At 48.8% G+C, this 26,569-nt stretch overlaps 1 protein-coding gene across 1 annotated transcript in view; it reads left to right on the top strand.

Annotated features, from left to right (window-relative positions):
- LOC123995073 (afadin-like) overlaps nt 1-26,569 on the top strand; it is a 125,473-nt gene that overhangs the window by 47,553 nt on the left and 51,351 nt on the right. Inside the window, 9 exon segments of the mRNA XM_046298374.1 lie at nt 12,614-12,809; nt 13,400-13,512; nt 14,896-15,050; nt 15,248-15,408; nt 18,606-18,763; nt 19,654-19,741; nt 19,963-20,121; nt 22,840-22,934; nt 23,203-23,456. Coding sequence (XP_046154330.1) covers nt 12,614-12,809; nt 13,400-13,512; nt 14,896-15,050; nt 15,248-15,408; nt 18,606-18,763; nt 19,654-19,741; nt 19,963-20,121; nt 22,840-22,934; nt 23,203-23,456 — 1,379 coding nt within the window.

Here is a 26,569-nt window from a genome sequence, read left to right as displayed (position 1 = left end):
CATTGAAGGGATGATTTGATAGTTAAGAAGCTCTGAGATTAAGTCAAATGAGTTAGGCCATACACACGGCTGGAGATAACAACCCTGCTTATTACGTAGTGTGTTTGAGTTGGGGCCAGCCTGGGATATTGAACTACAGAGAGGGAGAGCTCCCTCCCTCAGTCTCCTGCGAACTTAAGCTCAGACATAAGGATTAGCCTTCACACATCTCTTCAGTCCCGTCCCAGTGTGGCTCTGCTGCTTGGCTAGTCCTCTCTTCAGTCCCGTCTCAGTGTGGCTCTGCTGCTAGGCTAGTCCTCTCTTCAGTCCCGTCCCAGTGTGGCTCTGCTGCTAGGCTAGTCCTCTCTTCAGTCCCGTCCCAGTGTGGCTCTGCTGCTAGGCTAGTCCTCTCTTCAGTCCCGTCCCAGGTGGACTCTGCTGCTAGACTAGTCCTCTCTTCAGTCCCGTCCCAGGTGGGCTCTGCTGCTAGGCTAGTCCTCTCTTCAGTCCCGTCCCAGGTGGACTCTGCTGCTAGGCTAGTCCTCTCTTCAGTCCCGTCCCAGGTGGACTCTGCTGCTAGGCTAGTCCTCTCTTCAGTCCCGTCCCAGGTGGGCTCTGCTGCTAGGCTAGTCCTCTCTTCAGGCCCGTCCCAGGTGGACTCTGATGCTAGGCTAGTCCTCTCTTCAGTCCCATCCCAGTGTGGCTCTGCTGCTAGGCTAGTCCTCTCTTCAGTCCCGTCCCAGTGTGGCTCTGCTGCTAGGCTAGTCCTCTCTTCAGTCCCGTCCCAGGTGGGCTCTGCTGCTAGGCTAGTCCTCTCTTCAGTCCCGTCCCAGGTGGACTCTGCTGCTAGGCTAGTCCTCTCTTCAGTCCCGTCCCAGGTGGACTCTGCTGCTAGGCTAGTCCTCTCTTCAGTCCCGTCCCAGGTGGGCTCTGCTGCTAGGCTAGTCCTCTCTTCAGGCCCGTCCCAGGTGGACTCTGATGCTAGGCTAGTCCTCTCTTCAGTCCCGTCCCAGTGTGGCTCTGCTGCTAGGCTAGTCCTCTCTTCAGTCCCGTCCCAGTGTGGCTCTGCTGCTAGGCTAGTCCTCTCTTCAGTCCCGTCCCAGTGTGGCTCTGCTGCTAGGCTAGTCCTCTCTTCAGTCCCGTCCCAGTGTGGCTCTGCTGCTAGGCTAGTCCTCTCTTCAGTCCCGTCCCAGTTGGACTCTGATGCTAGGCTAGTCCTCTCTTCAGTACCGTACCAGGTGGACTCTGATGCTAGGCTAGTCCTCTCTTCAGTCCCGTCCCAGGTGGACTCTGATGCTAGGCTAGTCCTCTCTTCAGTACCGTACCAGGTGGACTCTGATGCTAGGCTAGTCCTCTCTTCAGTCCCGTCCCAGGTGGACTCTGCTGCTTGGCTAGTCCTCTCTTCAGTCCCGTCCCAGTGTGGCTCTGCTGCTAGGCTAGTCCTCTCTTCAGTCCCGTCCCAGTGTGGCTCTGCTGCTAGGCTAGTCCTCTCTTCAGGCCCGTCCCAGTGTGGCTTTGCTGCTTGGCTAGTCCTCTCTTCAGGCCCGTCCCAGGTGAACTCTGATGCCAGGCTAGTCCTCTCTTCAGTCCCGTCCCAGTGTGGCTCTGCTGCTTGGCTAGTCCTCTCTTCAGTCCCGTCCCAGGTGGACTCTGCTGCTTGGCTAGTCCTCTCTTCAGTACCGTCCCAATGTGGCTCTGCTGCTTGGCTAGTCCTCTCTTCAGTCCCGTCCCAGTGTGGCTCTGCTGCTAGGCTAGTCCTCTCTTCAGTACCGTCCCAGGTGAACTCTGATGCCAGGCAGGCATATCTCCCTCCCATGTGACTCCTCATCAGCTACCTCTGCTCTGGCCTATTTACCATTACCACTGACAAAAGGGGAAACCCAGACACATCACAGGGGGGTATAAATCTTCCACTCACCACCAAGGACAGAACATTGCACAAAATGGCTAAGTCTGAAAAAGATTACTTGACCCCTTTTCTCACCTGCTAGTGCCCTCCGTGTCAAAGTGCAGTGTTTGGAGACTAGGCTGAGCCCAGGGATGTGCTACCAAGCCATGTGTGTGAGGCAGACTGACTTTGTAGAGGTCTCCAACCCTGTGCTAACAGCTGCTGACAGGCCAGGGCTACAGATGCTGGGCTCGGCTGCCATGCTATTCTGGTCTGTCTGTCAGAGGGACACGGTCTATTCTGAATGCCTGGCTGTCACCACACCAGTCCATCATCCAGAGTGTCAGGGCTGTTTGATGTATATTTACACCCTTAGTTGTCCTACGCTCTGCCACATACTTTTTATCCACACCAAACTTGGTGCAAAACCACGACCGCGAGTAACCCAGCAACAGTTAAAAGGCGAGCTGAATACGTCGTCACGGACATTCCCTGTGACAAAGAAAATGTGCCAAAGAGGGTTCGTGCCTGCGCCGTTCGCTCGTGCCTGACATGCCACGAACCGCGGGAGATGCACAGTTTTGCGGGCTCATTTGAAATTAGCTAAATGAAAGGCAAGCAGCAAGTGACTGTAGATGGCTAACATTATTACACATTTGTCATTAATTGTGAATCAATGGAGCTAGCTTTTCCCATTTCAGCTAGAGCTAGCTATGCAGCGTCTAGTTTAGTTGCCAACGGGAACAAATGTCATGTAGCTTAGATGACCACACTAAGCTAATGCTAGATGATGCACGCTACTTCAGCTCGATCAGCGTTGTAAGCTAGCGATAACGCTTGATAGAATTTATATCCAGTGGTGTAAAGTACCTAATTAAAAGATACTTTAGAGTACTACTTAATTAGTTTTTTTTTTTGCGGTGTCTGTACTTTACTTGACTATATTTTGGACTACTTTTACTTTACTTTTACTCAAGTATGACGATTTAGTACTTTTTCCATCTCTGTTTCCAGCTTACTTACCTCCAAAAACAATGCAACTATCTAGGATGTCAATGCTATCTGTCTGGTTAGTCAGGCAGGCTGCAATCACTCACCAAAAAGCTACATAGCTTAATGCAACTTCATATCCTAATTCGGGAAAATGCAAGTTATGGATGGCAATGTTTTGTTTTGGTGAGGATTCTGTCTCTAGTGTTTTGTTCTTTCTTAAAACGCAGGGATCAACTGACCAATCCGTGCGGGTTTGAATGTTGCTAGGTTTCTTGTGGTTTGGCGAGGCCAATAAAGGATGCTGCCCTGCCTCCTCAAATGTGATGACTAGTTTGTTCCTCACTGCTGTTAATATGCTGGATGAACAATACTGTAGTTCAATTCTGTCCAAATGACAGTTGGTGTTGAAGTGGGATCTGGTGGGGTCTTAACAGCTGCTGGGTCTGGATACAGCAGCAACTGTGTAGGGTGTTAAATCACTGGTCCTATAGCTCATCTTCTGGCCAAGGGGACTGACTGTCCATCCACCCAGTAGCCCCATGTCCACAGTCCCTCAGAGGCCTCGTCATCCTCGATCACTATCCCCTAGCCCTTCTCCCCCTCGTGGGCATGGGACTCTGAGTGTCACACTGTGAATTCTGCTCCGAGTGATGTTACTACTGCCCCAAGGATAATGTGCTGCTCCCCTTGGTCCCAGAGGACACATGAAGGAAGAAGTGCTTTCATACCAGATTAAACTAGCTCGTAGTTATATGGATCCCAATTGAATGGAACTTTAGTGATTATCTGGCCTTTTATTAAATGACATGATGAGTTACATGGAACATGCTGTGATGGCTTCTGAGCGAGACCGTTTTTTTTAAGGCATTGGAATTAGGTAACGTTAGATTGTAAGTTCACTCCAACAGTGTGTTGTCAGTATTCAACGAGCACATCTGGAGCAGGTTGAACAACTCTTGACTGCTATTTTACGTCAGTGGTGGGAGTTGGAGCAGAGAAAAGCCTCCACTCCTGCTGAATCTGGTTCAACCAGAGTCCCAATGGCTCAGTAACAGTGCAGAATGTGTGGGGGGTAGATTGACGGCATGCTAGCTAAGCGGTTCATACAGGGAGAGGTTCTGACTGCTGATGGACTGACGGGAGAGGCCTGTGTGTTTCTGAGGTGTGTATGTGTGTGTCCGCTCCACCACACTGTCCTTCTGCAGCCTCAGCCTGTCCTGTTATCACGTTTACTGTATGGCTGTAATAAACACAAGCTCACTCGTGTGAGTGCGTGTGCGTCCAGGCTGCTCCCTCCATCACACACACTTCCGTCTCCACAGCTAAAAGAAGGTTGACTGTTTATTTGAGGACCAGATGCTTTGCTCCTGCTGCAGCTGTGCTTCCTTCTCTCTGCACCTCTGGAAAAGACAACGCTGTCTATACTTGATCCACTACGGGATTATGGTCAGGTACACTAGACATACAAAAGTATGTGGACACTCCTTAAAATTTGTGGATTTGGCTTTTTCAGCCAACCACTGTTGTTGACAAGTGTATAAAATCGAGCACACAGCCATAGACAAGCATTGGCAGTAGAATGGCCTTACTGAAGTGCTCACTCTTCACCATCTGGCAGTCCGACAGACAAATCTGGGTTTGCCGGACACTATGAGAATGCTACCTGCCCCAATGCGTCGTGCCAACTGCAAAGTTTGGTGGAGGAGGAATAATGGTCGGGGATGTTTATCATGGCGCAGGCTAGGCCCCTTCCAGTGAAGGGAAATCTTAACGCTACACCATACAATGGCATTCTAGACAATTCTGTGCTTCTAGCTTAGCACACGTTTTAACACCAAGGGCAAGGCCAGTGGTTTAACATTAGAGACAAATATAGATTTCTCTCTGCTTCCTCTGCCTTTTTACTATATTGAAGGGAATTGAAAGTGCTCTAGTGCTGGAATTGAAAGTGCTCTAGTGCTGGAATTGAAAATTGTTGTATGACATTACCAAGCTTTTATGACTTTCCCCCCTAGGCCCCAGGCCTGTTTTTAAAAATATTTTTTTTATAAGGAATTCATTCATGATGACTACATCGTTGTTCGTTCTCTCACATCATGAGATCATGTGTTTTGCATGTCCCTCCCATGGCCTCATCTGTGTTTCCCTGTTATGACTGGCAACTATTATGACAGATGGCCCGTATCTCTGTATAGAGACGGGAGGAGGAGCTGCATGGCTCGTAGCTAGATAACTCTTCCTTGGTGTGGAGAGGCTTGGCATATTGAAACGTTGCAAAAGGTTGCTTAGATCTATACACATAATTGCACATCCTATAGGTATGTTTCTGGCTGGGTCACTGCCCGGTCTCTCCACCTGGTGTGCTGGCTTTAAGAGCTGTGTTTATACAGAGCATTTCTCTGGTACCTCTGCTATGTAAACTCTGCCCTAAATTCCATTTCACAGGGACTTCTCTACCCTCTCTCCTCTGTCACTATCTGATGGAGAACACCTGGGAAATGCCTAATCTGGCCTCGCTGCAGAGATGACACAGAGGTATCTTCCTTCTCCTGTCCTTTAAACCTCAGCCAGCTCACTGACTGAGTGAGCATCGGCCCTTTCATGTGCTGGACTCAGTTAAGACCCAATCTAGCCTCTCATTGTCAGAGTGAAATATGCTGCGGCATATCGCTCTCATTCTCAACCAAGTCACGGCAGGACTATTAGTGTTAGAAGCAGCACTGCCTGTGTTGAATGTACAGTAGTATATTTCTCCATGTGGGTCCCTGGCCCTACAGTAGCTGTGACCATGTGTATATCCTCCAGTCTGTCCAGCTAGAGCTTTGGGGAGCTTGATGAAATGCTTTCCGTGTCATGATGTAATGCTTGATTTTCCCAGCCAATCCCCTGCCTGCTCTCCTCCCAGCTAGCCACGTGGCAGAAATCGTCATGTCTCTCACGAGAAAGGGAGAGGAGTGGAGGAGAGAGAACGGAGGCTAGAGGAAGAGTGACAGCCTCCATCTAGAGTTACCAGTGGTCATGATATGTGTGCAGGCAGCTGGGTGGGGCTTGCTGGATGGATGTGGTGATGGTGGATGATGTGTCTATGTGATGATTACAGCAGTAGATGGATCAGGTTGCCTCAGCTGATTCTAGGTCTGCGGTAACGTGGCTTTCTCGAACCCCTCCATTACTCTGCTGACAAGGTCAGGCTGTTCTGTGTGTATGTTCGAGGTTTGGCTCATGCTGACACCCACACAGTCTGTGCTGTTAATCCTAGACACTGACCTGACTGCTAGAGGAGAGATTTCTCCTGGCATGCTTCAGGCTGATGAAGAGGATGGAGGAAGAAAGGTACTGCTGAGAATGGATAACTGTGTATGTCTGTCTGTCTCCAGGGCCTGAATCTTGGTCTTGACAAAGGTCAACCTGACCCGCAGTTACTATGCCAAATACAGGGTTAGCAGGTGTGTTGGTGTTACCATGGCAACCACTCCCTCCCCCCGTCTGTTTCTCTCTTTCTCTCCACTTTCTCCCCTGTGGCCCTCTGTGGTCTGGTCATGTGACCAGGGGTCAGTGCTTCGCTTGGCAGTGGTTAGTGATAGCCTAGGCAGGCAGAGCGTGGTTTCGTTTGCCCATCAGTTAGCCAGTTAGGCAGGCTGTTGTTTGCCAATCAGTTAGCCTACTATGGCGCCTTCCTCCATCCCTCTCCCCCACTGGCCCAGTGCAGTTCTGACTGGAGCCGGTCAGATTAGAATACTAATGCTGACACAGGCAGGATGCTGTCGGGCCCCTCTGTGTATCAGACATGTCTGTCCCATGCTGTAGTCCAGCACGCACACACGCTCACTCTCACACGCTCACTCTCACACAACCCTCTCCTCGTCCCCTGCTTCTCTCCCCACCGCTGGGGAAAAGTGGAATGAGGATGTATATTAAATGGAGTTAATCCATATAGGTCCGTATTACCTGTCTATTTACTGAAGGTTTCTCATGTCAGATGAATCGGGTCAATGCAAGTCGTGTTAACCTAGCATTACTTTAGATAGTAAAGCTACACTGGGCTTTATAGGGTGGTGGGTTTATCGTCTGACTAGGATCGCAATCATTCAGATCATGTAGGATTTAAAAACAAATAATGCACAACTCATCGTACCTTGACTGTAGTGCCATTTCTTCCTGCAAAAATCAAGCAACTTCGGTTGCAGTGAGCTAAGGAAGAAAACACTAGACGCTGGGGAATTGCCTTGTCTGATGAATCCCGGTTCCTGATGTAAAAAAAAAAAAAATTGTATGTATATATATATATATTCTTCCTTTATTCAACCAGGTAGGCCAGTTGAGAATAAGTTCTCATTTACACAACTGCGATATGGCCAAGATCGAGCAAAGCAGTGTGACCAAAAACAACAGAGTTACACATAAACAAACGTACAGTTAGTAACACAATAGAAGAAAACAATTGTACAGTGTGTGCAAATGTAGAAGATTAGGGAGGTAAGGCAATAAATAGGCCATAGAGGGGAAATAATTACAATTTAGCGTTAACACAGATGTGCAGATGATGATGTGCAAGTAGAGATACTGGGTTGCAATATAGCAAGGAGATGAATAACAATATGGAATTGAGGTAGTTGGGTGTGCTATTTACAGATGGGCCGTGTACAGCTGCAGCAATCGGTATGCTGCTCTGACAGCTGATGCTTAAAGTTAGAGAAGGAGATATAAAAGGAAGTGTTGGCCAAAGGAAGAGTTGGCTTTGGGGATGACCAGTGAAATATACCTGCTGGAGCGTGTGCTACGGGTGGGTGTTGCCAACGAGAGCATACAGGTCGCAGTGGTGGGTAGTATATATGGGGCTTTGGTGACAAAATGAATGCCGCTTTGGACTACATGCAGTTTGCTGAGTAGAGTGTTGGGGGCTATTTTGAAAATGACATCGCCAAAGTCAAGGATGGGTAGGATAGTCAGTTTTACGAGGGTATGTTTGGCAGCATGAGTGAAGGAGGCTTTGTTGCGAAATAGGAAGCCAATTCTAGATTTAATATTGGATTGGAGATGCTTAATGTGAGTCTGGAAGGAGAGTTTACAGTCTAGCCAGACACCTAGGTATTTGTAGTTGTCCACATTTTCTAAGTCAGAACCGTCCAGAGTAGTGATGCTAGTTGGGTGGGCGGGTGCAGGCATCAATCAGTTGAAGAGCATGCATTTAGTTTTACTAGCATTTAAAAGCAGTTGGAGGCCACGGAAGGAGAGTTGTATGTTTCATGCGGATGGGAGGCATGCAGGCTGGTCAACATTGCAGGCTGGTGGTGGTGTGGGGTGTGTTATTCATGGCACACATTGGGCCCCTTGATAAAAGTGCAGCAACGTTTGAAGCCACAGGATATCTGAACATCGCCAATCTGGTTCATCCCTTCATGGCAGCAGTGTATCCATCTGCAAATCGTTTTTTCCCCAGCAGGATAAAGTCCCATGCCACAAGGCCACGAACACGACAGGGAATTCCGCTAACTGGAGCTACTTGCTTTACTGTCCAGTCACCAGATCTCAATCCATTTGAACAACCTATTCAGAGTGGAGATCTACTACCAGCCAACTTGACACAACTGTGGAATGCATTGTAGTCAACATGGGCCAGCATCCCTGTGGAACGCTTTCGACACCTTGTCGAGTCCATACCGTGACGAATTGAGACTGTTCTGAGGGCAAAAGGTGGTGCAACTCAATATTAGGAAGGAGTTCCTAATGTTTTGTACACTCTATTTAAAACGGGTCTCTGTCTACATTTTGTAACTTGAGATAGACGGACGGAGGGAGAGATGGGATTTAACCTTTTTAATTTGTGTGTGTGTGTATATATATATATTTTTACCTCTGGCATATTCCTGTGCCGATGAAAGTGCCTTTAATCCTCTGCTCTCGTCTTATGGGGAGCTGAACTGTACAAGCATATTGAGTCAGGGTGGGCTGAATTCCCCATGGGATTGTTAATAACATCCAGACCTCATCATGCAGTGGCTAACAAGCCTTCGTTGATTACAGTCCAGCTTTGTTACTGTTCAAATGACCTGCCAGTGTACATTGACTTGGCAGTGCCACCTGTTGGGCTGATCGGGAACTGCAGGCTGTATATTTAAATGGGAAAGATGACAACAGTGATGTGGTGAAAAGCAATCTAGTATTACCGAATTATTCATGTAACTCCTTTTGCTTGTTGTAATTCTCATTCTTCATTTCAAAAGACTTGAAATTATTTCTTCAGAGATGCTTTACTGTGGTGTCTACGAATGGAGCTTTTCTTTCAAGCTCTAGCATATTGTTGTCTGCATTGATGTCAGTTGATTGATGTGTGTCACACTGTACGTGCAGTATACTGGCCGTCATCATAACTTCAGCACGGTCTCTCAAACCTATCAGTCTGCTCTGCAGTCCTGGACCCAAGACAAGTCTCTCTTGTTGTATTCAATCACCAGCCAGGTCCAGAGAGCCTCCCTGGCCTGATCAGCTATAGTTTAAGTTCCCTTCTAATATCCCCCATCCCACTCTTTAATATCTCTCCTCCACATGGTTTTCCAGAAGGCCGGGTGAGGATGAAAGCAGCCATATTTCTGCCCAGGGACAGAGGAGGAGTGTGGGGGCCATAAATCAGAAGATTAACACTGCGCTTGAGGAGGCAGGGAGATTTTGGGAATGTGAAGCGAGTCGAGGGATGAAAGGAGCTATAATGGAGTGAAGCTGATTTATCACCTCTGCTATGAGGCTCGGGTCAGGCCTCTGTCAGAGAGAGACTCGTCAGTCTGGGCCCCTCGGAGCAAAGAGGAGACTGTCCTGAGGTGGGTGGGTGAGGTGGGTGAGTTAGCTGGTTAAGTCCATGACTATATACAGTCAGCATGCAGAGGGCTTCACCACAGCTCTCTCGCCTTTCTGCCTTTTTGTCAAGTCCACTCCTTTAACTTCAAGGACATTGCTGCCTGTGTATGTCTTGATTTTGCATGGTCAGTTTGTGGGGATGAGACTCATCATGACTCAGGGCTGTGTTTCTTGTAATAGGAGGGTGTGTGTGAGCTGAGCTCTCCCAGGTGCATTCTGGATCTGTAAATAAACCAATAAATGAACACCTAGTCACAGGTTAGGAATGAGGTCGTAGATATCTTTGTGCGACTCTTTCTGTATATTCCCCTCACTCACACACAACGCACACACACACACACACACACACACACACACACACACACACACACACACACACACACACACACACACACACACACACACACACACACACACACACACACACACACACACACACACACACACACACACACACACACCATATAGAGCAGGGGTTTTAGGAAGTTTTCTCAGAGGTGAGGAAACACACGGTGACTCTCCTGACATCCATTGTTCGGGTTGGCCTGATATCACTCACTCCTCCCGCTCTCATTGGCCAAGAATGAGTGTCTGTGGCCCATGAGCCTGTGGGGTGAGGCTGATGTGATGTCACATGCTGAGGGATTGGACACAGCTGACATGGAAAATCCAGATCATGCTGGACCAGTGGACTGCCCAGTAGAAGACCAGATCATACTGGACCAGTGGACTGCCCAGTAGAAGACCAGATCATACTGGACCAGTGGACTGCCCAGTGGAAGACCAGATCATACTGGACCAGTGGCCTGCCCAGTGGAAGTCCAGATCATACTGGACCAGTGGACTGCCCAGTGGAAGTCCAGATCATACTGGACCAGTGGACTGCCCAGTGGAAGTCCAGATCATACTGGACCAGTGGACTGCCCAGTGGAAGTCCAGATCATACTGGACCAGTGGACTGCCCAGTGGAAGTCCAGATCATACTGGACCAGTGGACTGCCCAGTGGAAGTCCAGATCATACTGGACCAGTGGACTGCCCAGTGGAAGTCCAGATCATACTGGACCAGTGGACTGCCCAGTGGAAGTCCAGATCATACTGGACCAGTGGACTGCCCAGTGGAAGACCAGATCATACTGGACCAGTGGACTGCCCAGTGGAAGACCAGATCATACTGGACCAGTGGACTGCCCAGTGGAAGACCAGATCATACTGGACCAGTGGACTGCCCAGTGGAAGACCAGATCATACTGGACCAGTGGACTGCCCAGTGGAAGACCAGATCATACTGGACCAGTGGACTGCCCAGTGGAAGACCAGATCATACTGGACCAGTGGACTGCCCAGTGGAAGACCAGATCATACTGGACCAGTGGACTGCCCAGTGGAAGATGATCACATGGCTTTTTATTGTTTGGGTATAAATATCATGCGACCTGTGAGTGCTGTGTATGTTGTCCCTGGATTCACCTGTGTGGAGTGCAGTTGTCACGACAAGGTCCTATGTGATCATGTAGGGCTATTTCTGTTCTTAGCTGAACAGACTCTGAGAGGAGCGCTGGAGTGTAGTCTGCCTGGGAGAGGAGCAGGTAGGCTGAGCTGGCTGTTTCACACACACCCACACACACTGACTGCTACCTGCACACCTCCCTTCCTTTTAGGTCATATGATGAGTATTAGTAGGCCTGTCTGTCCTCCTGCCCCCGACTCTCTCCTAAGGCCCTTTTTTATAATGATCACACTTGTTACCACCATTCTACATCCTGTCTAAACTGTCCGCAAAAGGTCGGTTTAGCTAGAAATGACAGGCGCCTATAGATGTTGATCGTTGCCACTTGACCAAGGGCGGTCTCCGAGCTTGACGTGGTCAGGGGTCTAGGTGTGGTGGGAAATGAGCTCTGTATGCTATTATAGTGGAAGTGTGCTCTGCTATTAGACGTGACACTTATAGCGAAGTCTAATTTTCTTGCTCCCATACACAAGCGAAATGCTTGTGTTCCTAGCCCCAGCAGTGAGGTAGTATCTAACAATTCACAACAATACACACATCTAAAAATAAAAGAATGTAATTAAGAAATATAGAAATATTAGGATGAGCAATGTCGGAGTATGGAGTATAAATATATATGTATATACTGTGTGTGTGTGTGTGTGTGTGTGTGTGTGTGTGTGTGTGTGATTTTTATAGACATTGTGGACAGTATGTGGATAGAATATTTGTTGTATATCTGACGAATACGTGGATATAATAGGAAATGTACAGACCTGGTTAAATAGGATGGCCTTGACTAGTGGAACAGCATGTAAACATGAAAGTGATTCCATGTCTGTGTACATTTCCTGGCTATTGCTGAGTCACTGTAGCTACGGAGCGCCTGCTTCTCTTTTGTACAGACAAATAAGGATTGCAGGTTCCTCCAGTGTCTTCCCTCCATCTCCTTCCTTCTCTCTCCGTGCTGAGTCACTGTAGCTACGAAGCGCCTGCTTCTCTTTTGTACAGACAAATGAGGAGAGCAGGTTCCTCCAGTGTCTTCCCTCCATCTCCTTCCTTCTCTCTCCGTGCTGAGTTAGAAACAGGAGCAGCTATCCCCTGACTACCGTCCTCTCCTCTTCCCATTACTTCTTATCTTGTCCAAGAAATATCTCCTCGCTCAAATTTCAGCTGCAGGTTGGTTATGAGGTTACTGGTGTCAAAATAAGGCTGCGGTCAACAAAATGATATATATTTTTCCGGTGATAAATGTGATTTTTCAAGACGCTCAGTGTTTGTGTAGCATGAAATGTTTATTATGAACGTGTGAGAAAGGAAGGAAAAAGCCAAACTTGGCCCTTCAGGTCTCCAGCTGTAAAGGAAACGAATGACCCCTCACCCCGCTCTCTTCTCATCTTCCCTCTCTTTCAGGACTTGGAGTTCCACGGCGTGATGCGTTTCTACTTCCAGGACCGCGTGGCGGGGAACTTTGCCACCAAGTGCATCCGCGTGTCCTCCACGGCCACCACTCAGGACGTCATCGAGACGCTGGCCGAGAAGTTCCGGCCCGACATGAGAATGCTCTCCTCGCCAAAATACTCCCTCTACGAGGTCCACGTCAGCGGGGGTGAGTGGAAGGATGGGTGTGTGTGCGTGTGTGTGCGTGTTTCGGTGGGTTGTTTTGTAAGTAGACCAAGGTTATTGAACAGGTATTATGGTCGACCACACAGAGCATCAGACTGCGAACATTCAACATCGGGTTGCTTATTTGTTTGGATATGTGGTTTGAGTGAGCCACTCTGTTTGGGTCACGAGACAAGGACTGTTAGCCTGCGCTACAGAGAAGCCAGGAGAGCAGGGTCCAGCTCCCATGGTGCCTAATGGGACCTTGAGATCAGCAGCCCTCAGTCCAGGCTTTGGTATCTCTTCATATTGAGAGAGGAGTAGCGTGTACTGTACGTGTGTGCCTGCATAGTACAGTTGTGCTTTTATATAGTCATATTTTAAATCTCCACAGTCCTACCACATTTGTCTGTCAATCATTAATGCTATATCCTAAGCGCATCCTAATACTTTATCCTAAGCTTATTCTGTTCATTTATGTTAAATGAGAGTATATAGCCCAGAGCTAGCTAAGCTGGCTGTATAGGGGTGTGGGATAGCAGGGTGTAAAGCAGTGTGTTTAAGCGGTTGACTCTCCCCTTCTCTCTCTGGCAGAAGAACGGAAGCTGGACCTGGATGAGAAGCCACTGGTGGTGCAGCTCAACTGGAACAAAGACGACCGCGAGGGACGCTTCGTCCTCAAGAACGAGAACGACATCATCCCCAAGGTGAGTGACGACAGCAGCAACAAGGAGCAGAGCGGTCTCAGGCAAGCCTGGCTTCCAGTATGCTTCTGCTAGACATAAAGCAAGTACTGGACTATATGGTGTGATTTGGGGATTCCTGTGAATGTGCGTTGCATCATTGGAAAATAATAATGGACCTAGTCTATTCTTAGATTTGGCATCAGTGAAATGACTCGAAACTGCTGCACAGCAGGACCCTCACGATGACAGCACTATCAGATTTCTCTGCCTCTGTAGAACTGTAACTAAATACCCAACTGTCAAGTCCACTGCTATGATCTTGTTAGTCTATATTTCATTAGAGGATCATAGGAACTGACTGCTCAATGTGTTGATGTGCATCCTGGCTCTGACACAATGAAGTGCCTCCTGCTCCGAGACTTCTTTAGTGCTCTTTCGCACCCTAGAGATGCAACTGTTTTTATTTTATACTGGGCCACTTGACCTGGAGTAGCTCGGCTCCCCGAACCTCTCCATTTCCTCAGCCAAATATGTTCTCCCCCTGGCCCAGGATATAAAAGCAGTTGTGTGTGTGTGGTGGGGGGGGGTGAATGAGATGTGAATGAGTTGTGTGTTTCATCTCTTGGGATGTGTGGCTACACTCTGACCAGTGTGAGGATAATCAACCACCTCTGCCCAGGGGAGCAGTAAAAGAGCTATAAAACACACACACAATTCTCCTACCCAGTCATTACTCCAGTCATCACAGGGGAAGCAGATCTTAAACTACACTTATCTCCTCTTAGAGGCAGCACCTCTCCTCGCCTCCTAAAAGCATCTGCTACTAGAGGTACATAGAGGACTCCCCAAAAGGCTTTTAGGCTGAAATGTGTTAGCGTGTGTGAATGAGTGATAGGAGATCAGGAGTGCTTTTGGGGAGTGGAAAGAGATGGAGTCTTCTCAGAAGAGTCCCCTGCTCAGCCATTTGACAGGGCAGTTCTGGTCTGGAACACTGGAAGACTTTAACACATCTAATGCTTTATGGGGATTTAGACTCTAACTGATCCCCTTTGAAAAGGCTCTCTCTGCTTTCTTTGGCCAAGTAAGTTCACATTTTGGCTTTTGATTGAACTCTCACCCTGTTGTTCTGTCGGTCAGCTGTTGGTTTTATTCAGCTGGCTGGTAGAGTGGTGCCCAGACCCCTAGGCCTCAGGCTCTAGGTGTTAAGTTGGCCCCGTTCCAACTCTGTGTGGCCTTGGGTCACTGAGTCCTAAGACCTCAGCCCAGCCAGTCCCCCTCTCGGGCCCCCTAATACCACGGATCGCCTTAATAAAACACTTAGTAACAAACCTCACACCCTCTCACCTATCGTAACCTTTTCCCTTGTCTGTCTCTCTCGCTTTCTCTTGTTTTCTCTCACAACAGAAGATGCAGAGCAACGGGCCGGAGAGGGAGAAGGAGGGAGTAATCCAGAACTTCAAGCGGACACTGTCCAAGAAAGAGAAGAAGAAGGAGAAGAAGAGAGAGAAGGAGGCTCACATTCCGGACGGAGATGAGCAAGCACTGAACAGAGAAGATGGGTAAGGAGGGCAATGTCACGTGTGTGTGTATATATACACGTGTGTGTGTGTGTGTGTGTGTGTGTGTGTATAGATAGATAGATAGATAGATATAGATCGCGTATAAAGAAGTAACCTGCATGATAAAGTAAATATATTTCTGTGAGTAGGTTTGCAGTGGAGTACTTCTGAGTGTTGTGTTTCTCCTGCTCCTCCAGAGAGAACTCCAGACTGGCGGCGGAGGTGTACAAGGACATGCCGGAGAACAGCTTCACCAGGACCATCTCTAACCCTGAGGTGGTGATGAAGAGGAGGCGGCAGCAGAAACTGGAGAAGAGGATGCAGGAGTTCCGCAGCAGCGACGGCAGGCCCGACTCGGGTAGGGTCCCTGGACTCCTGGATCTACCAATTTAAAATGTGTTACTTTGAGCGAGATATGCCTATAGGCCAGTCCAAATCCATTGTCTCTTGTCCCCGGTCCTATCTGTTGCCAGGAGAGAACACCCTGTCTCCATACTGTAATTACATAAGGCCTGGGCCAGACAGAGCAGGGGGCCACTCTAATCTGCTTTAGCCCATGTCCTCAGTGAACACCACACACTGGCTGGCACTGCCAGGCCTCACATCTTGTTCCCAGTGGCTTACAGCCCTCTGCCAACCATGGGAGGGACACCATTAATGTCCGCAGGAGTTTCTTCTTTTGCAGCCTGAACTCTGTATCCCAAATCTGTTTTGGTCAAGTGGTGACACTGACATAACTGTTTTAAAAATGTGTTGATCTCAAGTGTTGTTTAGAAGAAATACAAATATTTGTTTTTAATCTAGTTTAATCTGATCCTAGATCTGAGGTTAGGGGCAACTTTCTACCTCTGGCCACTTCTTTACTTAGACTAGCTTCTTAGAGGCACATGAGGGGAGGGCTTCTTTGATTTATCGTTAATCCACGAGGTGCTCTTTGATCATGGGGTAAAATACTATGGAACAAACAGAAGTTGATGCTGGAGAGTAAACTGCCGTTGTGCAAACCAACTTCCAGAAGTAGTCAAAGCGCTCTCATGTAGTGAAACCATGTAAAAGCCTTTAATGTATTACGGCTAGGCAGGGCAAAAATAAATAAACGGCTCGTCACAGCGACAACAGCCTTCATCAGGGTGACAAAGAATAGTAGTGGACAAACCAGGTTTATATCGCAACTCTCACAGGACGTGACTCCATTCATTGTAATTGATAAAGAGGAAAAAACACCTTCAAGATGCAAAGAGGAACAGAATAAACATGGGATAAGGAGAATGCAACACCACAAATGTAAATGCAATATCATAAAAGGAAAAAAACAAACTGATACGAGCTCATGTTAGCAAACTTCTGAATAGAGAACAAAAACATTTGACACGTCATACAGGAAGGGAGAATAGTTAATTTCCTCATATACATCTGGGAATGCAGTGGCCCTTATTCTAAAGATCCAGTTTAAAGATCCCCTGTCCTCCTATGTAAAAACACCCACACGGTCACTCCAACCACATGTGGTGTTGCACTTGACAGACTCTCGGTCCCTGAACGGATTTGTTTTTACAGTGTGATTTGCAGATGCCACATGGGAAAGTTGCCTGTGGGCTTGGGGAGCCAACTTGGCTTAGTTAAGGGGATGAGGTCGCTGCGCACCAACGTATCCTTGAAGGTTGGGGCCCTTCTGTAAGGAAATGCAGCTGGTTCAGAGAACACATCGACTTAAGATCATTTTCAATGATACTCCAATTGTGTTTATTGATATCCTGAACCCTGGCTGCCTCCTTGCTGTGGCGGTTCGGAGAGTAGATTGGTTTGGGGGGTTTGACGCCTGTGGGTGTGTGTTTTTGAGAAGTCTTTCTCGTTCCAGAGATTTAGCTTTGGTGAGAGACTTGTTTAACACTAGCTATGCATCCCTGTTGCTGAAACCTAGAAGGCATTTCCTCATTTCTCCTCCTTGTCAACGAATACAGCGCAGCTTTTGAATTGAAATAGTCTGAAGGGAATGTTGTTAATCAGATTTAGCAGGGTGAGACCTGTCCGCCCTGACCTGTCCGCCCTGACCTGTCCACCCTGATCCGTCCGCCCTGAGGGAATTAACCTAGTTAGGGAATGATAACTCGTTTTCGGGTTCCAGAGAACACAAAAAAATGTGTTTGCCATAACCGTACCATTTTGTAACATAAAATAGTTAGCAGAACAGAGAATAAACCTCTCTTCCCAAAGTCCCATAAATAAGTTTGCATACTTTTGGAGTGGCTCAAACCCCCATAGCAGTCCCCTTCTGTTGTCTGAAGAGCTTGTCCTGGAAAAGGGAAATGTTGTTTATCGAATTTGTTGTTAACAAAATAAAATAAATGGAAAATGTGTTAATTGAAGGAGAAAGTCAGCAGAGGGCGTACTTGCCTCTGGACTCAGTTGGAGATAAAAGCCTCCAGACCGTCATTGTGTACAATATTGTTGTGAAGAGATTCAACATCCATTGTTAGCAGATACGAAGGTCCATCTTTGAGCTCAGTGTGAGTGGTGTCTTGAAGGAAAGAGACGAGTTTGGACACTAGGCTTAATGTAGAAATGAACATGCATGGAGGCATGCTCTGATATATAGTATCATTGTTGCTTGTGATTGGCCTTCCAGGAGGGTTATGAGGATCCTTGTGGATTTCTTGGTAACATGTAGCAAGCAAACTTAGGATGGGCAGGGAGAAGAAAGTAATATTAGGGTCACGTAAATTGCCTCCAGTGTGTCAGTGCGCTCTGGGTCGTTCATAAAATCAGAGCGTTGTCAGATTGTCTGTTCATAAGTTCAGAGTTTTCGCACACTGGACGCTCTGGCTGAGGACTAGGGTTGATCTGGGAGTTCTGACCTCTCAACGGCAGTCGAGCACCCCAAGCCAACTGGCTAAAGTTGTCTAGCTTGCTCTCTCCTTCCAGACACAAATGAGAGAACCTCACTGACCATTTTACTCGCCCTAGCAGAGCTGGTTAGGCTGTTTTCATGTTATCTAGAGCGTTAGGGGCCAACTGGTGCTGTGGTTACTGACACGGTCATATCCAACATTAAAGGCCTTTACATTTCTTCACTACATGAGTACCTTGATTACTTCTGGAAGTATGTTTGAACAAAGGCTGTTTATTTATTTTTTTACTATCCAGCATCAATTTATCAGACTTTATCCTATTGAGTGATATCCAGACCTCAGATGTTATGTAATCTGGAGGCCTGAACCATAAGCCCTCTGGCCTGGTCTGCTGGTTCACTCCCAGCTAAAATGCCATCTATCTGACACAGACATAAACCCCCTTCTCAGTCTCTCTCTAGTCCCAATCCAGAGGAGTAAATCCCTGTGTGAAATGGGCAAGCGTCCTAGACCTACATCCCTGTCTGTTAACTCCGAGTCCGTCTGTAGTCTGATAGAGAGAGAACAGAAAGTGTGTGTGACAGAGTGCTGATGGTGAGGTATGCTGCTATGTGGAATATTCCTGCCAAAGGAAAACAAAATATATTGAGTACAGATGTGGCATAATAAAATGAGTGTGTAACTCCAACTCCTGCTTCTCTCTTAGGGGGGACGTTGAGGATCTATGCAGACAGTCTGAAGCCCAACATTCCTTATAAGACCATCCTGCTGTCAACGACAGACATGGCAGACTTTGCTGTGGTGGAGGCCCTGGAGAAGTACGGCCTGGAGAAGGAGAACCCCCGGGAGTACTGCATCGCCAGGGTAAGAGTCCGCACACCATCCCTTACCAAGAACAACTAGACCTTACTCTTCCCCCTGTTGGAAGCCAACTGTGGTCCTGGAGAGCTTTCATTCCGACCCAGTGCCACCCCTCCTGTTTCAGCTCTGAGTCTCATCCAGCCATCCACACTCTTCCTAGTCGTCTGTCAGATTCAAGCAGGAAAGGGACTGTTGGCACAGTCATCTGTTTGGTTGTAATTGAATTGCATTTCTTCAAAGTGCCAGGCCAGCAGGTGTGTGTGTGTGTATGGAGTCCTGGGCAGGGATGACAGAGTAGCAGCAGAATGGCTGGCCTAATCTCTCCTGTCACCATGTGACCGACATCTCCACGCTAAAGCGCTGACCTTCGTCGCCACACGCCTCCTATCCCTGCCGCCCGACAGCTCCAGTCACAGCCAATCCCATTCAGTTCCCCCTCTCTCCAGCCGTCCATCAGCCTCTCAGTTATACATCTGTCGTTAATATATACAACATCAAACTGCTGTGACCAGACATGGACAGCGCATGTTTCTCACCAGCGTCTTGTGTTGGGACAGTCAGTCATTACTACAGCAGAGATGTGAAGGAGAGACCATTATTAGGGAGTGGAGGAGGGAGAAGGGGTTGGACAGGAATAGAGGGAGAGGTCATGTCTGGTGTGTGCAGGAGACATGGAGGGGAGACCTACCAAGGGAAAGGGAGAGCAGCCACCTATTGGCTTATGTTCTAATGGGCAATAATCAAATGGTTTGGAACACATCCTATGTACACCCTATATACGCTACACTATATTTAAGCCATGGTTGTATGGTCACAAGTCGATGCATGTTGATATGTCACTCTTCCAGTTGAACATGTGGTGGTTTTTACGGTTGTGTTTTGTGGTCCTGCAGCACACAGATGACAAGTCTGGGAAGGAGATCGTCCTGGACGATACGGAGTGTCCTCTTCAGATCTTCAGAGACTGGCCCAACGACCGAGGTAGAAGTCTCAATGAAACGTGCAGATCTAAAGGGAGTTGACCTTACAAGAACAACCAAAAGCTAGTTTTAACCGACTTGGTTGTTGAGGTTTTTGTTCATCCGTATTTTCCCCCCCAAACTAGTTCATTGTCTTTGTTGTGTTTTTATCTGACGTCCCCCGTCTGTACTGCCCTCTCCTGGTAGCTCTGGGTCATAACGCAGCTCCTTGTGTTGTTTCAGGAGCCCTCGTGTTCCAGCTGAAGAAGAGACCTCCCGACTACGTGCCTAAGAAGGGCCGGAAACCAGAGGACAAGGGCCTCAGAGGAAAGGGCATGGACGGGCCCCTGTACGGCTCTCTACCCCCAGAGAAACTGCCGTACCTGGTGGAGCTCAGCCCAGGTGCATCTCACACACACACATAGATACAGGTAGACACACACTTGAAGATACACACATTCCCAGCTGACGCTGAACACAAGAGAGCACAGACATTCTGTAAGGAAGGCCCAGTTCTACTCACATAGCCAACAGAACCGTGTAATGGCGGTGTGATTGTGCACGGACATTCACACACCTGTAGCGGCAGTGTAGGTAATATACTGAATGGATCAGACTTGCTGATGCCCTGAGAACTCTCTGTAGTCTCTTCTAACAAGGTGAGTGAGTGGGCCTTAGAAGCATCTCCTGCCCAGTTTATTGTATCACTCCACCAAGAGAATACATCAGGTATAAGTTAGCTAGTCCTCAGATGTTGTGTCCAGTAACTTGGCCAGTCCTCACTGCTGGGCTTGGCCCTAACAGCTGCTTGTTACCCTCCATGCTCCCCTTACCAACCTATCACCCATACAGTTAACTAACCCTGTCTCTCAGAACCATCTTAACCCCGTCAGAGATGTATTTAGTAGTTACAAGTTATTCAGGTATCTAAGAGATTCGGTTTGAAGGTTTGAGATCCGTTTGAGTGCATTGCAACAAAAGAGCATGTCTCCCAGGCGAGGGTTTTCTTCTTTCCGCATGAGGGATTCAAGGTGTGTGTTGAGTGTTTGGGGGAAAGCTGTGTGTCTGTGTGTGGAAGTCTGAATTGGGTGTGTGTTTGAACTATTTTCCCTGCGTGTTCGCACAAGTATGTGTGTGGACTCTGGGGTCTGTGTGTGGACTCTGGGGTCTGTGTGTGGACTCTGGGGTCTGTGTGTGGACTCTGGGGTCTGTGTGTGGACTCTGGGGTCTGTGTGTGGACTCTGGGGTCTGTGTGTGGACTCTGGGGTCTGTGTGTGGACTCTGGGGTCTGTGTGTGGACTCTGGGGTCTGTGTGTGGACTCTGGGGTCTGTGTGTGGACTCTGGGGTCTGTGTGTGGACTCTGGGGTCTGTGTGTGGACTCTGGGGTCTGTGTGTGGACTCTGGGGTCTGTGTGTGGACTCTGGGGTCTGTGTGTGGACTCTGGGGTCTGTGTGTGGACTCTGGGGTCTGTGTGTGGACTCTGGGGTCTGTGTGTGGACGCGTGCGTGCGTGGACTCTGGGGTGCGGGCGCGTGCGTGCGTGGACTCTGGGCTGCGGGCGCGTGCGTGCGTGGACTCTGGGCTGCGGGCGCGTGCGTGCGTGGACTCTGGGCTGCGGGCGCGTGCGTGCGTGGACTCTGGGCTGCGGGCGCGTGCGTGCGTGGACTCTGGGCTGCGGGGCGTGCGTGCGTGGACTCTGGGCTGCGGGCGCGTGCGTGCGTGGACTCTGGGCTGCGGGCGCGTGCGTGCGTGGACTCTGGGCTGCGGGCGCGTGCGTGCGTGGACTCTGGGCTGCGGGCGCGTGCGTGCGTGGACTCTGGGCTGCGGGCGCGTGCGTGCGTGGACTCTGGGCTGCGGGCGCGTGCGTGCGTGGACTCTGGGCTGCGGGCGCGTGCGTGCGTGGACTCTGGGCTGCGGGCGCGTGCGTGCGTGGACTCGTGGACTCTGGGCTGCGGGCGCGTGCGTGCGTGGACTCTGGGCTGCGGGCGCGTGCGTGCGTGGACTCTGGGCTGCGGGCGCGTGCGTGCGTGGACTCTGGGGGGGGGGGGTGTGTGTGTGTGAGGCGAAGAATGGCGCTGCATTTTCTCCTTGCTGCAACATTTTCACCCTCTGCTCTGTGTGTGTGTGTGTCCTCTCTCCTGGCCTCCTCTGGCATGGTGTTTGTTCTGTCTGTCCCTACTGCGGCCGCCTCCTCTGCATGTCTGCTCACCTAGGGAGGGGAAATCACTATGGCTACTACACGTATCAGCACCTGGAAGGTAAACCTGCCTACCCACCACACATGCCTGTCCTCCACTCTCATCACCAGACCCATCTACTGCTGTGTTTCTCTGGAAACAAGCTGGCTTGTGGTAGAAGTTGCCCTTAACTACAGATCTAGGATCGGATTACCCTGAAGATTGAGTATTCTATTTTTGACCGATATAGTGATGGAAAACGATCTGATCGTATCAGTGGTTAGGTTCAACTTCTACCCACTCTCAAAAGTTGACCTTTGACACAGATCTAGGATCAGCCTCTCCACCCCCAAAATGCTGACCATAACTATTGTGGGGAAATGGCACAAAACCGATCTGAGATCGGTGTCTATGGGCAACTGAATGCTACTTCCTGAATTCCTTTTTACGCCATGATTCAGCCAATCAGAGGAGTTCCTCACCGTCTAGGGCTAGCCGCCTGAAGGCAGCTCCTTTGCTCCAGGCCACGTTTAAGGCCCATGACCAATATTGTTTGGCTTAACAATAGCAAGTGCTTTTTTGCAAATGAGGATTTTCAAAACTAACAGAATTTTGAGGATGAATACATGTTAACTAAGTTCCTGCTTGCTTTTACTAAAATATGTGGTTTACTAATCAAAATGCACAATTGATCTGGTCTACTGGTAGTTGTTAGGAATACATGGTCTTGTATGTGTCTTTCCCCTCCTGTGTGTGTGAGGTGTACGACTCAAATCCCTGCACTGTAGTGTGTGTGTCTCTCCTGCTGTGCTCTGTAGTGGGTGTTTGTGTCTCTGTGTAGTGAGTGAGTGAGTGTGCGTGTGTGTGTCCATATTGTGTGTGTGTCCATATTGTGTGTGTGTCCATATTGTGTGTACTGACGATCTCCTGGTCTCCACCATAGACGGCTCCGACTCCAGGGACAAACCGAAGCTCTACCGTCTGCAGCACAGTGTCACTGAGGTGGGCTCAGACACGACAGACGACGGCTCCATCCAGGTAAGGACCTGCCCTTTGTGTGTGTGTGTGTGCTACATTGACCTAGCTGTAAGTTACTAGCCTAGACTGGACTATAATAATAATAATAATAATAATAATATGCCATTTAGCAGACGCTTTTATCCAAAGCGACTTACAGTCATGTTTAGAAATTGATGCACTATGTATCTAGTCCCTCCATTTTGAAGGTGTCATAAGTATATAAGTTATAAGCTATAAGTTAGCTGAGGTCAAGGATGTTGTGATACCAAGTGTATTTTGTCTCCAGCTGTTTGGTCCAGGTATCCTGCCCCACCACTGCAAACTGATGCACACAGAGGGTCTGGTTACAGTGACGCCACACAGTCTGGAGGCTGAGACCTACGTGGACGGCCAGCGTGTCACCGAGACCACCGTGCTGCGAAGCGGAGCCACACTTCAGTTCGGTGCCTCCCATGTCTTCAAGTTTGTGGACCCCAGCTACGACCACAGCATGGGCAAGGGAGGTCCCGGACCGATGATGAGAGGAAGGCACAAGTCAGGGTAGGTGGAGTGACTGCTGTTGACACAGGTGGGCACACACACACACACACACACACTCACTTGGAGGCTAGGTCTCTCATCCCAGTGGTGATAGCAGGAATGGCTTTGAATGAATAGGCCCAGGGACAGGAAGCAGTGACCTGCTGAAACCAGTGTCATCAGACTCGGGATCTGTCTCTCAGCTGGGTGACAGAGGAGCACGAAGGTGGCTCTCATCTCAGTCCTCTGAACACACCAGCACAGCTTCCTATTTACACGTGCCAGCCACCAGAGATGATATCAGGTGCAGCCCAAACGGAAGTCTGTTCCCTATAGTGCTTAGCATTGCAAAAGCATCACAAATCATTGTATTTGGTTCAAAGCGTTCTCTTAGACCTCAACCTGGAGTTGTGCATTAAAGGTGTGACCGTTGAAGAAGTTGAACTCCCAGGAGTAACATTGTGAAGTCAGTTATCCAAGTGATATTGATCAAGTTGTTGTGAATATGGGGAGGGGTGTGTCTGTTATTAAAAAAAATCAGTTCTGCGTTTTTGACACAGATCAACTGTACTAGTTGTTCAGACGCTGGTCTCATCTTGATTACTGTCAGGTAATATTGTCAGGTGCAGCAAAGAACGACCTAGCAAAGCTGCAGCTGTCTCAAAGCAAAGCTGCAGCTGTCTCAAAGCAAAGCTGCAGCTGTCTCAAAGCAAAGCTGCAGCTGTCTCAAAGCAAAGCTGCAGCTGTCTCAAAGCAAAGCTGCAGCTGTCTCAAAGCAAAGCTGCAGCTGTCTCAAAGCAAAGCTGCAGCTGTCTCAAAGCAAAGCTGCAGCTGTCTCAAAGCAAAGCTGCAGCTGTCTCAAAGCAAAGCTGCAGCTGTCTCAAAGCAAAGCTGCAGCTGTCTCAAAGCAAAGCTGCAGCTGTCTCAAAGCAAAGCTGCAGCTGTCTCAAAGCAAAGCTGCAGCTGTCTCAAAGCAAAGCTGCAGCTGTCTCAAAGCAAAGCTGCAGCTGTCTCAAAGCAAAGCTGCAGCTGTCTCAAAGCAAAGCAAAGCTGCAGCTGTCTCAAAGCAAATCAAAGCTGCAGCTGTCTCAAATCAAAGCTGCAGCTGTCTCAAATCAAAGCTGCAGCTGTCTCAAAGCAAAGCTGCAGCTGTCTCAAAGCAAAGCTGCAGCTGTCTCAAAGCAAAGCTGCACGCACCGTAATGACATCAAAGACGCGCGTGATCGTCTTTCCTGATTGAGGAGAAATGTGCTGTTCTTCTCTCCGAGTCTCTTTAAGAAACCTGCGTGTTGAAAATGCCTCACCACTTGTATCTGTTTGCGTACACTTCAAACAGTCTGACATGCATACTCCACCAGACACTGGGGGTTTCTTCACGGGACCCAAACCAACAACAGATTGAATGCTTCGCTCAGTTACGTGTAGAGCCATGTCATGGTGGAAGGCCCTGCCACCGGAGGTTACTCAGACAGAGAACTAGTTAAAGCACATTATCACAGCGCCGCTCCTTTTTTCTAAAGATCTAATTTAACTGGCTATATGAATGTGGATATGAGTGGTAGGGCGTAAGTTGTGTTGTCTTTCGGTGTCTTTCCCATATCTCGTTTTTTAGAGCGTTGTGCGTTCGTCGAAAGGAGTGCACTATGAAGGGATTAGTGCCATTTGGAATGCAGACGTCTTGTAACCTTGTCACACCAGCCCATGGCCTTCCTGCTAGTCATTCAGGTCCAGAACTCTGTGGCCTCAGTACACCTCGGTGCATGGGATTTCCTCTGATAGTTGAAGCTTTGATCAGAGCCTATATCCTGTCAGGTATCCTAGCCACCGCTGTATAACTTCTCTCTAGCTGTCGCTTTACTGCTGCCTCTGTCTGCATCAGAGAAGTCAGTGCTGCTGAATTCCATTTCCAGGGTTCTGACCCTTCTCACTGTGTGTGTGTGTGTGTGTGTGTGTGTGTGTGTGTGTGTGTGTGTGTGTGTGTGTTTGCCTGGGGGTGGGATGTGACTTGGGGCCTGGAGTTGACCACACCGCTGCCGTGGAAACAGATTCCACATGGACATGAGGGGGAGGAGCAATCTGAGCGCAGCAACTCTAGTTCTAATTTAACTCTGCAGAGAGAAGGGGAAAGAGAGGGAGCTGAAGAGAGAGAGGAGGAGGCAGGGAGAGTGTATTAGAGGGAGAGAGTCCAAGAAGGAGAAAAGGGTAACGGACGGAGTTATTGCAGGCGAGGGACTGGTACATCTGGGCTGTTGTAGGGACTCTAATCTGGCTGGCTGGCTGGGGTGTGGCCTGAAGTGCCTTGTCATTGAAGAGGGAGGGATGACCAGGAGCCTGACACACACATGCGCACACACACATATATACACCGATCACTGATGCAGCCTCCGTGCTCACTATGCGCCCTACTCCACCCAGAGAGCGAGACCAGCACAGAGGGTACAGGAAGGGGACAGCTCTGGTGGGTCCGTCACTTGCCAGGTGAGTGAGACTAGAGGCTTTTATGGTAAAAATGGAAGTTAAGGGCCTGGGATCTCGGCTCCGTCCCACAGAGGAGGAGAATGTGTCAATTAAAGTGGACTTGAGATGCGTCGGTCTCCAGCACAGAGGCTTGTACACTGTAGTAGACGACTAGAGAAGGACTTTCTAGCCCCTATTGACCACATTCGCATGTTGTTATCAGTCGTTAGGCTTCTAGAGTGCATTTGGCGGTTGGAGACCGGCTGTGGCGTGTTGTTGAATTAGATGTGGTTTTAGCTGTACAGTAATTCGAGGGTCATTAAGTCGGTGTATATCTGGGCTTTTAGTCGAATGACAGAATCCCCATGATGTTAATTTAACCAGCCACGTTGACTTGATGTGTAACATTTGGACTGAACGACAGGCTGGCTGGTGAATGAATTTACGGCTGTGGATGTAGCCAGAAGCCTTAATCCGCCGTTAATGCTGTGGCCTGATGCTGGAGAGGATTACGTCTGGGTGGGAGAGGAGAGAGGGAACGAGGGAGTGGGAGGAATTGTGGTAACGAGAATTGAAGGACTTCAGCTTTTGTGACAGTTCTGATGGTTCTGGTTGATTTCTTGCTTGTTGTACATTGGGCCACGTGTGTTTGCAATGGGACCTCATGCTTACATCCA

This window comes from Oncorhynchus gorbuscha, linkage group LG14 (genome assembly GCF_021184085.1).
Source record: "Oncorhynchus gorbuscha isolate QuinsamMale2020 ecotype Even-year linkage group LG14, OgorEven_v1.0, whole genome shotgun sequence".
Taxonomy (NCBI): Eukaryota; Metazoa; Chordata; class Actinopteri; order Salmoniformes; family Salmonidae; genus Oncorhynchus; species Oncorhynchus gorbuscha.
This window is presented reverse-complemented; position numbering and strand designations above follow the sequence as displayed.